This window comes from Actinia tenebrosa, unplaced genomic scaffold, assembly GCF_029948245.1.
Source record: "Actinia tenebrosa isolate PJP-AT-01 unplaced genomic scaffold, QUT_ActTen_1.0 PGA_scaffold3__52_contigs__length_22856419, whole genome shotgun sequence".
NCBI classification, from domain to species: Eukaryota; Metazoa; Cnidaria; class Anthozoa; order Actiniaria; family Actiniidae; genus Actinia; species Actinia tenebrosa.
In genome coordinates this window covers 22611016-22627212 of record NW_028292580.1, presented here as the reverse complement: position 1 = coordinate 22627212, position 16197 = coordinate 22611016, and the positions used below count along the sequence as shown (strand labels likewise).

Sequence of the window (16197 nt, the reverse complement as noted above, 5' to 3'; positions counted from 1 at the left end):
TGGTTAGTGTGCTGTTTGCTAAGCAAGAGGCCCTTAGCTTTAAATACCCTTAGCATACAGCATTACCGCCATTTGCATTGCCACCCCAAACACAAATCGAGTCATGTAGTTTGCAATAGACTACCGTCAATCTTCATGTTGACGCCATGTATACACGTTTGGATCAGTGAGTTGGCTTTTCTATCAAACTTTCTCAGTCAGATATCACGAAGGAAAGTTCCGAAAGCAATTGCAAAGAGTTTGAGTACATCCAAGTAGAATGAGGTGTTTGATTGACAGCAGTCTATTGCAAACTACACAACGCGATTTGAGTCTGGGGTTGCCACATAGTAATGCAAACTGAGGTAATAGAAAGAAAAAGAGGAGGGAAAGTGCGCACTGCACCAGCTTCTTGGGAGAGCGGCTTTGAAAATGATGGAAAACCTGAGTATGTTTAAGAATAATTTCTTTACCTATGATGAGAATACTCACCTGTATTAGCTCAGTTTCTTTAGCAGCAAGTTCTGTCTCTAATCTTTCATTATCATCATTAAGTGCCGTCACTTCATGTTGCATGCGCACATAACGCTTCTCTAGAGTCGCTATCCTGTCTTCCATGTCAGACTTTTGAGCTGCGGCCTGAAATTACAGGAAGATAGACTAAGAAACTGATGATACAAGCGCTGGATGATGTGAAATGACTTTTCTTGTGCAAGGGCATGCCTCCAAAAAATTGAAAACTAGCTAAAACTAGTGATAACAGTGTAAATTTTACACTGTGAACTGATGTTTTGGACGCTAGTCCTTCGTTGGAGTAAAAGAGATTTACCCTTTTATTCAGTGTCCATATTAACAAGCTGCAGCCCTGATCTTCTACCCCAGGAGGAGTGACCTGCTTTAAACAGGCACTCTACTAGCATGAGTACTGTCTCTTGCCCCTTCAGTGTCCATATTAACAAGCTGCCGCCCTGATTCTCTACCCCAGGAGGAGTGACCTTCTTAGTGTTAACACCCAAGAATGGGTACTGTCTCACCTCATCAAGGTCTCTCTCTAGTTTCTGTATCTGATTGGTGGCTCGTTCCAGCTGTTTGTTGGTAATTCTTACATCTTCTTCTAATAACGTTGCTTTTTCTTTGAATTCTCTACTTTCTCTAGTCATCTGTGCACGACAAGAAACAATATAAATAGTTAAAACCATGGAGGGGTAGGTGGGGAATTGCTTGGTTCATCAACTTCATATTTTTGGGTGATAAAGATTCCCCCCCTACATTATTATATCCTATACAGCGGGTGGCTAAATTGCAAGCACTAGCTTCTTTAGCCACCCTTCGCAACTACATATCACTTGTTTAATAAGTATATGCAATAGGACTTCATGCTGTCCAATCAAGAAATAATTGGACGAGGAAAATTCTGACTGACAAAATTGGATGATGCCGTAGGCTGAGTCCAATTTTGCAGTTAGAGGAATTTTTTGAGTCTAATTATTTCTTGATTGGGGAGCATGAAATCATATTACCTATTAATTATATAGCTGCCTAATTAATCCCATATCAACAAGACCTATCCAATTAAGAAAATAATTGGGCAGTTACCTATATGGGATTAATGAGAAGATGTATAATTATAATAATAACTCTTGTAATTTTCTATCATTATATTATGCGTAAATAAAAATGAAGTGATTATTTTATTTCATTAACTGTTCCTCTGACAGCATAGACACCACAACAGCTTTTGGCAACGTGTAATTCCAGAAATTATCCATACCACCACGGATGAATGTTTTTAAAGGCCCACCCCCAGGAATTCCAATTTTCTTCCATACAAACTCTGTAACTTTGTTCTTTCTCCAAACCCCCTCCACTACCCCTCTGAAATTCCAAATTCCTCTGGGTTTTTTTTCTTGGGGGGGGGGGGGGGTGGCTGTAGTATTAGCACAGGCACTGAAGATTGTCTTCACCAGGGTCTTCAGTGGGTCTTTTACGTCTGCATTATATGTATTATACAGGGTTAGATAGTGAAGACACTGATGGGACCTATGGAAGTACTTTTTAAAACTGTACCCTCTATCAGCAAATAACAAGCCCTTGCTTTATAATGGGTCTATAGTCTGCACCCTTATCAGTGTCCAAGGGTCTTTTTGATCTGTTATCATACTGAACATTCTTTCATCTCCAAACATCTAACACCAGGTTAAGGTCAAGCATCCTTATCAAGGCTTTAATTTTACATTCTTAAACCTCCAGTCTAATTAATAGCTCAAAAGAGTTCTACACTTGTAACATAAAACTAATATTGAAGAGGTATGACAGCCAAAACACAGGGAAAACACTTTGTGATAATATTTGAAAAGTTATAAGTCCAGGGGGGGGTATTCCAATTTATGGTCGCGGTGCGCAAAGGCTCGTCCCTGCATTAGTGCTCTACTCCCATAACGCATTTCACGCTAGCTTTCTATGAGCATAAGAAGCGACTGAGTACGAGTCTGGGTATGCAGCGGTATGTCATAATAAACTGACTGCTTATCATTAGTCTTTCCTGTAGCTCAGTAGCAGAGCATAAACTCAGTATCAGGAAGGTCATGGTTTGATTTCCATCAGGGAATCTGAATTTTTCAGAGTTGCCCTTTCAGTTGGTGACAAAATATAAATAACTTCCATAGGTTTAATAGCATTGTAGGGTTTTAGTAGTGCAAATAAGTATTTGAATAGAAGATATAATTACAGTGTAATTGCTATTACAGTATTTGTCGTGCAAATATATTTTGAGGGGGAAAAGGGAAAAGAAAGGAAAGAAAAGGGAGGGAAGGGAAGGGAAGGGAAGAATGAACAAATAAAATGAATGAAAGAAAGGAATAAAGGAATGGAAAGGGAAATATAATAAAATAAAATAAAATAAAACAAAATAAAATAAAACAAAATAATAAAATAAGGTATCTGAAGCTGTGTTTTTAATTTTGACATCTTTATTAATAGAAAATATAATTAAAAAGAGATAAGGATTTGGAAACCAAAAATGATGAAATATGAAAATAAAAAGAAGAAAGTTTAATTCAATAATTGTTTTCTTAACGAGGAACAAGGGACAATTATTGTGACATGGAAATGTGTGCAAGATGAGAATGATCAGACTTATATTAGTTATTCATAGAGAAATGAAGTTCAGATCATTAATAATGAATAGTGTGGTTAGTGGAGAAAAATAGAAAATTCACTAATGATATTTTTAAAGAAAAGAAAATATTAGAAGTCTAGAGGATTGAAAATTGAGAAAGATTGGAATTTTAAAGGGGTGGGGAGGGTCTGAGGAGGTTATATTGTGTAGTACCAGAAAATATCCATACCTCCCCCACAGAAGGAGATTGGAAATTCCAAGGGGTGGGGAGGGTCTGAGGAGGGTATATTGTGTAGTTCCAGAAAATATCCATACCTCCCCCATGGAGGGGGATTGGAATTTCCAAGGGGTGGGGAGGGTCTGAGGAGGGTATATTGTGTAGTACCAGAAAATATCCATACCTCCCCCATTGAGGTGGATTGGAATTTCCAAGGGGTGGGGAGGTTCTAAGGAGGGTATATTGTGTAGTTCCAGAAAATATCCATACCTCCCCAACAGAAAGAGATTGGAATTTCCAAGGGGTGGGGTGGGTCTGAGGAGGGTATATTGTGTAGTACCAGAAAATATCCATACCTCACCCATGGAGGGGGTTTGGAATTTCCAAGGGGTAGGGAGGGTCAGAAGAGGTATATTGTTTCTCAACGCATTCCTCTGAAAATTTCCACTTATTTCCTAGCAATAACTTTATCATTGTTCACTTTCCGTTCTTGAAAAATGGAGTTAAAATTACTGCAAAACCTTAACTAGTTTTAATTACGTTAATATTGGATAGAAATAATAATAATCCCGTATCTAATTCAAAGACTTCTACTCGCTAATGCACTTTCCTATTTTTGTTATTTATAAAAAAATATTTTTTCGAGAACTGTTAACTGATTGCACATGTACTGTATATTTCTTCCTGTAAAGTTCATTTGTAAGTGTTAATCTGCCAATGACATTTCACACCTCAACATATGAATAATGAAAGAGTAATGCCTGGTCTGGACACCATCTTTATGAGCATAATTGTCTTCCAGACAGTTCATCCTAAATGTGTTAATGAATTTGGCTTTGCAGCTGTCTGTGGTCTATCCCAAAATAAATAAAACTTTACGAATTCATAGAACCATGCTGATTATAAAATAAAATATAATATAAAATACAGAATCATGTCATTCATTTATTCATTAATCTAAGGGCTTTAAGATCAAAAAAGAAAAAATTCTTCAGTTTCCAGTTCTCTGTTGCTCAGGATTAGCCTCGATTTAATTTTTGTTCTTTCTCTGACCCCCCTACTCTTTGGAAATTCCAAATTCCTCTGTGGGGTGGGTATGGATGATTTCTGGAACTACACAATATTCACGTGTTCCAGTGAAGGTCCATGAAATTTCAAAGTGTTTGTAATGTTGAAGTTGTGCATTCTTTACTTTACCGTTGGTATTTGTGAATATTTAGACACTGATACGAGACTAACCCTGAGTAAATGAGTCGGTAATCAAGGAACACAGCAGTACTTTGGAATACAATAGATTATAGCACCAGAAGTATTATAGCTTTGAATAATTTTAGAAAGAACATTAGTTACATGTACTTAGAAAAGAATTCTAAGGTCGATCATTTTAATATTCAAAGAACTTTTTGAAAATATATTCGATGGATTTTTTATATTATATATATATATTTTTTATTAGTTTCTATATATAAATTATTATTCTTCTCTTATATTTAGATTTAGATTTATAGTTAGACTTTATATGATATTTTAGTATTTATAATATGGACCACAATGAAAACTACTGGTTCGCTAGTAATTGTGTTTATCCAATAAAGTCATTATTATTATTATTGTACTTTGGAACTCGAAACTGGTGTATTTCAATTAATTCCTAATAATTTGGTGTTTTATTTTTCATTCTACAAGGTTGTTTTAATTAGGTGTGCCTTCAATCTATTAAATTTAATTTTGAAGCCCGAAAAAAAAAAAAGAAAAACAAAAAAAAAAAAGAATGTCAAGAATTTTCTACACCTCATTTTCCATAAATTTTCAGAAAATTTGAAAAAAATATTTGAAAAAGATATTTTTCATTCTACAAGGTTGTTTTAATTAGGTGTGCCTTCAATCTATTAAATTTAATTTTGAAGCCCGAAAAAAAAAAAAGAAAAACAAAAAAAAAAAAGAATGTCAAGAATTTTCTACACCTCATTTTCCATAAATTTTCAGAAAATTTGGAAAAAAAAATTAAGTAGTTTACCACTACTCAAAATTTAAAAAGTAAATAAAAATTAGATGGAAATTAAACTTAGAGATGAAAAAAATGAATTAAAAAAATGAAAACACAAAAAAATAAAACTTAGGAATTTTTGAGAGAAGTTTAACTTTTATGTTTAGAAATTTTGAAAGTGCTATTCAAAATATAATCAAATGATGGTTGGGAATGACCTCCTGGAATTGTCTGAGTGACCCCAAAACAATGGCTTCATGACAAGGTTAGTCTTATTATCATGAAGACAGACTGGGCCTATGGCTTTAAGTCCTAGAAGATTCTGACTTGAGTGACTACGAAACAATGGTCCCAAGTCAAGGTAGGTCTCACTTATCATGGAGACACGGGGCATATGGCTTTACCTCCTAGAAGATTCTCACTTAATTGACCATGAAATAATATTCCCTACCGCTTCAAGGGTGAGAAATCCTCACTTGAGTGACAACAACAAAACAATATTCCTAGGATATTACTGTATTTCATCATGTCCAACTTGGAGCTATTGTTTCGTGGTCACTCAAGGGAATTCAGGAAAAGTAAATTGTCCGCCGACCATTGATTAATTTTGTCGCTTCTTATTAAATTTCATTGTGATCCAGAAGGAAATGCCTCTAGTTGAGTAAAGTCAATTAATTTTTAATGGAATTAGATTAATCCTCTTAACTTGGCTCACAATTATTGACCTCAAAGCATCACGTATCAACTCATTAACAAATCGAAGTCAGTTTTCTATGGGTCTGTACTGTAATTGAACATGAAATGACATCAAAAATGATACAAACTCAAGCGGAACCACGAGCGCAGCAAATTGAACAAAAAGACATTGCAGTAATTAGTTTGAAAAAGCTGTTTCATCCGCTTGCTAAGTGCGCGCATGACAGATGTCGTAAGCACAAGCAGGTCTAGCCTCTAATAGACAATGGCTATAAGCCAATTAGTGTGCGAGAAATTTCCAAGTTATGGTAAAAAATAAAATTTCCAAGGGTCTGGGCTGGTGTTTCAATTGATAAAACCAAAGATCCCAGACGTACTGTATTGGGCTGCATTGGTCATTTAATAGGCCGACGTAAAAATCAACATTCATCAACAAAGGCAACTCCAGACAGACTCCCTTAAGGACATAAAAGAACCACTGAGGACGTAAAGAAACCCTGGCAGTGACCACCCTCAGTGCCTACACTTCATACTAACCACCTCTCATGCTTGTAAATTGCATAAAAAGCAATCTGTTATTCACAACTCAATGTAAAGCGCCTTTGATTATATCCATATAGAAAGGGCGCAATATATATCATTATAAATAATTCATTAGGAGTAATGGTTGGCATCTTCATCATTTATGCTCCCAGTGTCCTCGTTCTTAATGCTTGTCAATTCTTAAGCCGACGACACACTAGGCAATTTTATATGCTTGTTGGAGCGAACATCACCAATCACCGGCAAATGTGTTGGGCAACTTCTGACATGCCAGATATCGGTGATTTAGATAGCTGGTCGCACTCATCAAGATCGTTCTGGAAATTTGCCGTCACAGCAGCAGACACACATGATGATTTTTCAGGCAACAATCAAAAATTTTCTCCAACAAGCGACTATAAAATAGCCTAGTGTGTCGTCGGCTTTAGGTTCCGAATTATGAAAGTGACAGTAGTACATACCCGATCAATGTCTTTCCCTCGTTTGGTGAGAAGAAATTGAAGCTCATCTATTTGTTCATCATGGAGACATCCTGCTGATAGTGTTGGGTCCATGGGACCATTAGACATCTGCTGTACACACAAAACAGTATTCCAATGAATAAACAATATGGATGGATGGATGGATGGATGGATGGATGGATGGATGGATGGATGGGTGGATGGTTGGATAAATAGATAGATAGATAAATGGATGGTTGGATGCATGGATAGATGGATGGGATGGGATGAGATGGGATGGATGGATAATGGATGGATGATGGATGGATGGGATAGATGATGGAATAGTACTAAATGAATGGATGGTTCGATAGAATGGATGGTTGGATGCATGAAAAGATGGATAGAATGGAATAGATTGTTGAATGGAAGGCTAGGTGGCAGACAGAAATGGATGTATGTGCAGACAATTAGGTGTGTAGAAATATGGATGGAAGGATGACAAAATAAACAAAATAGATGCAGAAAGTGATCTGTGTTTCCAAAGAATAATTTTTTAAAACAGAATTAGTATTATTCATTGGCTCAGAGGGAACAGAATCTAAGGTTGTACTGGAATCTTATTACACACCAACCTTTCTATTATCATTATTTTCACCATTAGCAAGATGCATATCTTGTAGCCCATCGTCTTCATGTCTTGTAAGCCGTTTAAGATTTCTTATCCGAATATTTTCATTTTCTTGTTCTAATTGTCTAATCTACGAGGAAAAGAAAAACGTTTTCTTACGAACAAAAATATAACAACATAAAAAGATAAACAAAAATAAAATACCTAAAACAAAGAAGTCATTCTATTATTTTTACTGGTACTCAACTTTTTGATCTGTCACATCTGTCCCTCAAAACTATTAAAATTATTGGATTTGAATTTAACTTATCACATTTAACCCACCCTTCCATCCTCGCCCCCCCCCCCCCCCCCCAGTGGACTCCCCCACGCAACCCCAGTGGAACAGAATAAAAATTTACAGATATTATTGGTGGGTAGAAAGTGGGGAATTGCTAGAGTTGGAGCAATGGTATGGGGTGAAAGTGTTGTAATAATTTCCATTGTAATTTCGTTGTAACCTTATTCAACTTCCTATTTCAGACGGTGTGTAAAATGTAACGTTTGCACATTTTTTCTCAAAAGAATGACGCATGGTCTGAAATGGGAAAACATTACGCCCAAGGTAAAAAGGTCTATTTCAGCTTTCTTTTCAAAATATGATAAAGAATGGTGAGAGGTGGGGGTGATTAAAACAAAAAATGGCTGGGGGAGTGAAGGGTAGATACAAATGTTAAATGCAGTAGCTAATCTTACTTACTTTATCTTTAGAGTCTTCTAATTCATTTTCTAGTGAGTTTCCTCTTTCAACAGCCTGTCGCAACCTCTCACGAACCTGCAAATGGTAATTGAAGTATTTGGATGGTAAGTATCAGTCAACAAGGGCTTCCAGGAAGCCAGAAGGGCTTTGTATGACCATCATCTGATGACAGCCATGACAAGAGGCAGGAACAATTGAATCTTGTCTCATCTGATTTTCATGAAAAAGAATGACTGCTTATGATTGGATTAAATTTATTTGGGCTGAAATATTGAAGTATTGAAATTAATTCAGCCAATCAGAAGCGATCATTGTAACAGTCTGCCGTGACGGTTACCTATGAAAACATTAGGAAATAGACAGTAAAATGTTTTTATTGACAAGGTAAATAAAAGGCTATCATGTGTCAGACTTTGAGAGCCAGTGGGCAAAGAGACAAACCACTGGGTGCCGCAGTTCCATCTTTATCATCATTTTTTTCCATTTAGCGTTTTTCCGGCCTTAGGGATGGGTATAATTGAGAATCTTGTGTCCAGCAGTTTTATAAAGTTTATTGATTTTCATAGAAGCATTTTCAAAACTTTGTGACCAAGCTATATCCAGACATCTCGGTTTTGGGCTTCATCTGTTAATCAATTCAGACAAAATTTGATTGAGAGATGGAAATTTGATTGACAGATGACAAGAACCCAGATGCCTAGAAATACAGCTAGTTGTCTAGGTCGCATAATTACAAAACAGGGGATAACATTGAATAACCTTCTCGTCGAGCGCTTTGTGGTGTTCAAAGAGAGACTTGAGAGCTTTAAGGACTTCTACTTCAGATGATACGCCACCAGCGCTGGCAGCTTGCCGCTTGACAACGGTCATTCGTAACGATCTCTCATGCCGTGCAACCAAGCATTCTAAATGTTCAAGTAATAACTGCAAAAGAGGAAAATCAATGGAATCATGGGAAAGCCTGGGTAGTATTTAAAGCTATAGTGAGATAGCAATGATGGTGCATTGTGGTCTGGCTTGGGTAAAACATTTTTTGTTTATCATGCCTTATATGGTGTTGATCAAAGCTAGACCTGGCACAGGGAACAAGGTGCATTCTGGTTTAGTTTGGGTACAAATATTTTTTGTTCATCATCCCTTGGTGTTGATCAAAGCTAGACCTGGGATAGGGAACAAGGTGCATTGTGGTCTAGCTTGGGCACAAACATCTTTTATTCATCATGCCTTATATGGTGTTGATCAAAGCTAGACCTGGGATATGGAACAAGGTGTATTCTGGTCTAGCTTGGGTACAAACATATTTTGTTTATTATGCCTTATATGGTGTTGATCATAGCTAGACCTGGATAGGGAATAAGGTGCATTCTGGTCTAGCTTGGGTACAAACATATTTTGTTCATCATGCCTTATATGGTGTAGATCATAGCTAGACATGGCACTGAGAACAAGGTGCATTCTGTTCTAGCTTGGGTAAAAATAAATCATCAAAAACTATACTTACTCTGGTATTGCATCTCTCGGCCTTCAATTCTAATATTTCTTCTTCCTTTTCTAATAATTGTTCTCGGGACTGATTTAACTCTTTTAACATTGACGCAAAATCCTAGAAAAGAAATAAAATAAAAACATGTCAAAAAAGGCCAATGTTAATGATATAATTATCAATTATATAGTTGACTTCATTTCTGCATTGGAGGGTGACTTGTGTCGTCATTAATTTCGACGTCAACTTCATTTATTTCAAGATCGCAAAAATATAATTAATTTCTATGATTATGATTTCTGGTTTAAGGTTCAAAATACATACAGAAATGAAATGTACTTGATTTATTTTCCGAGTAACGTATGAACTGTAACATATCGATCATCATTAATATAAAACGTATCTCCTTATAAAATAACTCTCTTATTATATCTCTTTCATACACTATTTCAAAATATGGTGACCAATTTCAATAACAATTGTTCTTTAGTCTCTCATGCATGTGAAAAAGCTTAGTGAGCCTCTCTCGATGAGATTTTGTTCTTGGGGCAAAGTAAAGAATACACAAGTCTAAAGAATATATGAGTCTAAATATAGAAATAAAAAATAAATGCTTTTACATGAGGCTAGTCAGTCACAAGTCAGTAAAAAACAACAATGATTCCAATTGGTTTCCATATTTTAATTCGGTGTTTGGAAATTAAAACTCAGACACGTAATTAAAAATAGAAGAATACTAGATTATAAAATGCATGCTGATATTGATCTACGATGTACGGCTGAGTTCCCTCGTACACATGAGAGCATAAGATTTAAGCGTATGTACTGCAGAGCAGGTATACAATAGAACACTTTTAAGTTCCAAATTACCGCTGATTACAGACTCATTTACTTAGGGTTAGTCTAAATATCTAAATATTCATAAATACCAACGGTAAAGTAAAGAATGCACAACTTCAACAATACAAACACTTTGAAATTCCGCGGACCTTCACTGGAACATGTGAATATTAAGCACAAGGTCAACCCTGAGCAACAGAGAACTCGAAACTGAAGTATTTGTCTGCACATAAGATATTGAAGAAGAGAAGGAATTGGAAGATAATTAATCAGCTATTATTGGTACCTCTAAGTCTTAATAAAAATTGAGAATTGGAAAACTAAATATTAGGATATCCAATGGATTACCAAAGTTATTGCGCCACAAAAGTATTTTTAAGAACGTTAGGACTTTGGTTGCATTATCAGAAACTGCTCATGCATGTGAAAACATAATAAGTGTGGAACTTTGAATTGAAATAGCGAAAAGCAGCTGAGATATAGTTAATTTAATACAATAAATATTAACAAGAAAACACTGCCCACACGTACCTTATATTTTACATTTCAATTATAAAGACTAGATATTTATTTACATAATGATTTATCTGGACCTAAAGCAGCACCTCCTGTGAGATGCCGTAGACAACAGACCAGACATAACATTATCATATACTATTATTTTTCTATTAGAATTAGCTACGCAGCTAATTCTAGCTTTTTTTTATTTTTACGCAGCACCTATTATATACTTAATTATATAATAATAGGTTATGATTCTTCAAAGGCAATTGACGTAGCGAGATGAGACATCACAATGCAGATGACGTCAATAAATAACTAACAAATTAGTATTTTACACGCTCAATGCATATACAGTGTATAATCAAAATAATAGCTGTCTTGTCAAATTAATTAAATGTAATCATGAAAGTACAATAGAACTCATAAACCATGGAAAAGTTTTCAAAGTGAATACAAATATTGGGTTTTTTTGACATTTTTTTCACATTTTTTTTTTCTCAGACTAAATTTTTTAATGATTTGTTTGTTTAAATACTCAAACGTGATTGGCTAATTTGTCTGGGCGGCTTTGGTTTGTGTAGTCGCACTGTACGAAAAAAACAATTAATTAAAAGAACAGAAGGAAACTTATTTTGAAAAAAACAATACCATATTTAAAATGTATATAACTTATAAAATAATATTTAAAAAATAAATCTAAAGTCAAAAAAGATATGTCTTAACTCTTTTTAAAAAAATATCAAGCGAGCCAGAGTTTTAGTATCTACATGTAATGGAAGAATGTTACATGGATAAAAATGTAGTGGGGGACAAGTAGGAATAAATTTTTAAATTCAAATCTATAAATTCATTAAATTATTTGACTTCAACACCACTCTGAGGTGAACGGAAGGCCTCACGGGTCTAGGACACAATTAACTGTGGGAAGCATGGGTGGCGTACTCGCCTCTCACCAATGCGACCTGGGTTCAGGACCAACAAGCTCTGTGTTGTATATGAGTTGAATTGTTTGTTGGATCTCTCCTGTGCTTTGAGGGTTTTCCAGTTTCTCCGGCTTTCCTTCCTCCGCAAAAATCAACTTCTAAATTCTAATTGGAATCCAGTGGAAGAAGAGCCACTCTGTGGAATCCACTGTTAATCCCATTATTATTATTATTATTTATTTAAAAGGCAATTAGATTGAATTATAATTTAGAAGTTGATTTTTGTGGAGGGAGGAAAACGGAGAACCTGAAAGAAAAACCCTTGAAGCACAGGAGAGAACCAACAAACAACTGAATAGAGGTACACTGTATACTAAAGGCTTGTGCAATTCTTATTAAGGGAATAGTAGGCATATAAAAAATTATGTAGTTAGATTATATTGTTTATTGTGTACAGCGAAGATAAATTGACTGGAATATAACATGTCTGTAAATAATGCTTATTATCAATTCAGAAAATAATGAAATCTAACTGAGGAGATACAAATATCTAGTGGAATCTATCAAGAGTAACCTAAGTCTTGCTTAGCTAATGATACGAGAAGTACTCTAAGATCGTAAATTAAGTAGGTCTAAGATTCAAGATAAGTAGTTACTTAAACAGGATGAGTGAATATGGAAGCCAATATTGAGCACTTCATATAACAATGTCTACTTTTTCATCTAAACACTAGAAGAATGACGAGATAAGAACTGGGCGAGAAAACATTAAAACTGAATTATGTATATTAAAAACTTTTTTTTCAAATGTAGTGAAAAATATTTCACAACGGATGAGGTATCCAACTGAGAAAACTTAGTAAATAGAACAACAATTTTTATGAAATAATGAATGGTTCATAATGAAGTAGAGTTAAAATCTAGAATTCATATTTTGATTTAGAATCATGATTTTTTGAGTGAATTTGGTTTATTTTGAAGTAAGAAAATTAGAATTCTTTTAAACTTGTAAAGAATTTGTTTGTTGCCATTAGAAACCACTCATTTTAACAATCAAAGAAATGGAAATTTTTGACCATACTATTTGCCTACAAATTAAGAAACCTTGCCACAAGATTATTAAGTAATGTTTCATAAGACGTTGGCTCTCAAGAGATGTTTAGACAATAAAAAGAAATTTTTTTAAACTCAATATTTGAAGAACAGATTTTTGACAGACTAGAATCCACATATGCATATATTTAGTGAATTATGTAAGCACGCATATTTAGATATTTAGCACCACTTGTAATTACTAATCATTCTTTGTGATAAAGGATAGCTACACGAATGATTTGAAATGTTACAAGGATGGGAACAGAGTTGTTTTTCCGTTAACTTATCTGTTTATCTAGTCGTTTTGAATGCACTGCAAAGTACTATTGTACCAAAATTATTCACACAGACACACCACAATCTTTAAACCAATTTATCTACAACACTGTCTAGAAAACATAAAAAAGGATTGAATGCTGGAATGTTCAGTGCTTAATTTTTAAACAGAGCTAACTTAATCCATAGGAATTACTCTAAGATTGTCAAAAGTCCTTATACAGTATATCAAGTTTCTAATGCCCAGATAATATACATATCCAAGTGTAGGGAAACTGTCTCGCTTTCCAAATCTGAGGCTGTCAAATACGTACACTGTAAGAATTGGAAAGTAAACACCATTGTCTTTTAAAGTGATTCAAAAACTATTACTACGAAGTAATGCTGTAATTTTAACACATTTATGATAGCATTTCCAAGTTTATTTGTCATGTCAACAACAATGGACGCCTCGTGAGCGCGCTAAAATTGTAAAACCGATTTTTATTCAAAATTATTCAAAGCTAGGGACTTATATCAAAATTTAATAAACTAATGGAAATACTACGATAGAGTCCTGGTAGGGATCGCAAATATAAACAAAGGACATTTCGTGTATGGAATCGATGAATCATATCGGATCGTCGTAAACACGATTTAAACTCAAAATTCCGATATCGAACCAATTTGTCTCAGTGGAAAGAATAGTCAAAAATCGAAAAACCTCAAGGCAAAACTTTATGTACAAATTTATAAAACTTCAAATTCGAACGTAAATTTGAAAAATAAAAATTTCTAAGAATTTTTAGGTAATCTTTACCACTGCATGAAAGAATTGTGAGAATTTAGAAATAACAGAGCGAATAACTAGACGTAGCTACAGTAAAGATTTTGTAAAGAATAGAATTATTTTTCAGGATTTAACTACTGTGGCAAATGTTTACAAACATGGAGCTTCGAATTAGTTTATAGAGGAGTTTTGGTTAGGAAAATTAAATTTAAATCCTGCGAGAGCTAAAATCGAAGCTAAAAGGAAAAGAAAGAGTTATATTTTAGGGATCTATATAGGGATTTTTTTGGGGGGGGGGATTTTAATATTTTTCTTTGGAGTAATTTTCTCGATCGATCTTGGAGCTATAAAACTCACCTCTGCTATTCTACGAACGTGGTTGTTTTCGTGATCTTCTTTTAAATTATTACTAGAATCCGAATTTATTCCATCTAGAGTTGCAAGCTTATCTATTAACTGTTCATCGCCCTGAAAAATGCAGAAAAAAATGATTAGGAATAGTATTTACGGTCTAAGATCGAAGAATCCCCACGATCAAAGGATCAGAATTCTAATGTGTTGGCATGAAGCATGAATATTTATGAAATGTCGAGATCAAAACATTTCCAAGTCCAAAGATGATTTTTTAGGGAGAGAGTTTGGTTTTTGTGCCTTTAGGGAAAGATTTTAGAAGATCTGGAGGGGTATTTTGAGGTATTTAGTTCAAACTCTTATGGAATGTTACTCATTCACTCGCATGCCGCTAGCAATATAAGCCTTTGGAATTTCATTCCAACATCAATAAACATCATTTTTCTCCGGTTTTTTAGCCCTAAATTCCCCTTAAAACTCAAGAATACCACGATTAGGAATGCCTAAGTGCATTGACAACAAAAACTAGCCATAACTTGGTAAATATTCGCGACCAGAAATCAAATTTTTGAGAGAAAATCAAACATGGCGAATAATAAGTTGATAGAGATAAACACTTTGAGGATATTAAAATCAATGGGTTCATCTCTAGTCGTGCTATCTTCAAAGGGTTTGTTTTAATAAATTCTGTTAGTATTACCTCAGACAGTACAGTTTCCAGATGAGCCATTAAACTTTCTTTTTCTTTTTGGGCTTCGTTTAATTTTGAGCGAGTGAGAGAAAGTGTGTCTTGTGTTTCTCGTAGAGTCTCCATTAACTTATCTCGCTCGTCCAACATGTTCACCATAAGTTGTTCAAAATTGGTCTCCTCATTTTGACCGTACTGAATCTCCGGCGGATCCTCAGATATCGTTGGCATTATATCACACATCATTTTGGCGGTTCCTTAACGAGACGAAGCCCAGAGAAGACCAGATTTGGCGGTAAAACTTACAGAATCCAAGCAAAATTACATGTTGAGTTTTTCACCGTCAAAAACCGTCCGAAAAATGCCTTCAAAACCGTTACTTTGATAATAAAAACGCATTTTTTTACACCAGGATGATAGAACTATCCTTCTAGGAGGTCGTAGGATTCATTTTGGTTCTTAAAGTGGTATTTTAAGGTATTTTTTTGCGGCCTAATTTTGACCTGTAGGATCACAAATGAACAAGATATACAACACACTGACTGAAGAACCGGCGGCACTACTACCCAACATCCTATGCGCGCCATTCCACCACCTGTCAGATCCACACAAACTAATACATTTATTCATCCCACCGGCTCCGAAAAAACCTTTTGAAAAAATATTTCCTAAAGTTTATATGCCTTTATTCTTTGCTGGAAGGTGGTTTTATGAATAAGCTTTCATGCTGGGGAGTTTTGGCGCTGAATTTTAATTTATTCTCCTGTGGTGTGGTTATGATGACATTTCGGTGAATTTCCTTTCTGCTATAATCAAAAACGCTGTAATTCTAGCTTTCGGAATCTTTCTTTAGTGAATACTAGCTTCTGTGCTTATTTTTTAGCGTTCTTTAGTGACGCTTTTATAAAGGTTTAAGCG

General features: G+C 34.9%; 1 protein-coding gene across 1 annotated transcript in view; it reads right to left on the bottom strand.

The window, feature by feature from the left end:
* Positions 1-15816, bottom strand: part of LOC116294266 (liprin-alpha-1) — a 32057-nt gene extending 16241 nt beyond the window's left edge. Inside the window, 9 exon segments of the mRNA XM_089035084.1 lie at positions 472-618; positions 1014-1139; positions 7002-7112; positions 7616-7741; positions 8351-8425; positions 9110-9274; positions 9852-9953; positions 14598-14708; positions 15292-15816. Of these exon segments, the coding sequence (XP_088891210.1) occupies positions 472-618; positions 1014-1139; positions 7002-7112; positions 7616-7741; positions 8351-8425; positions 9110-9274; positions 9852-9953; positions 14598-14708; positions 15292-15525 (1197 nt within the window). The 5' untranslated portion in view covers positions 15526-15816.
* Positions 15817-16197: the final 381 nt, after the last annotated feature.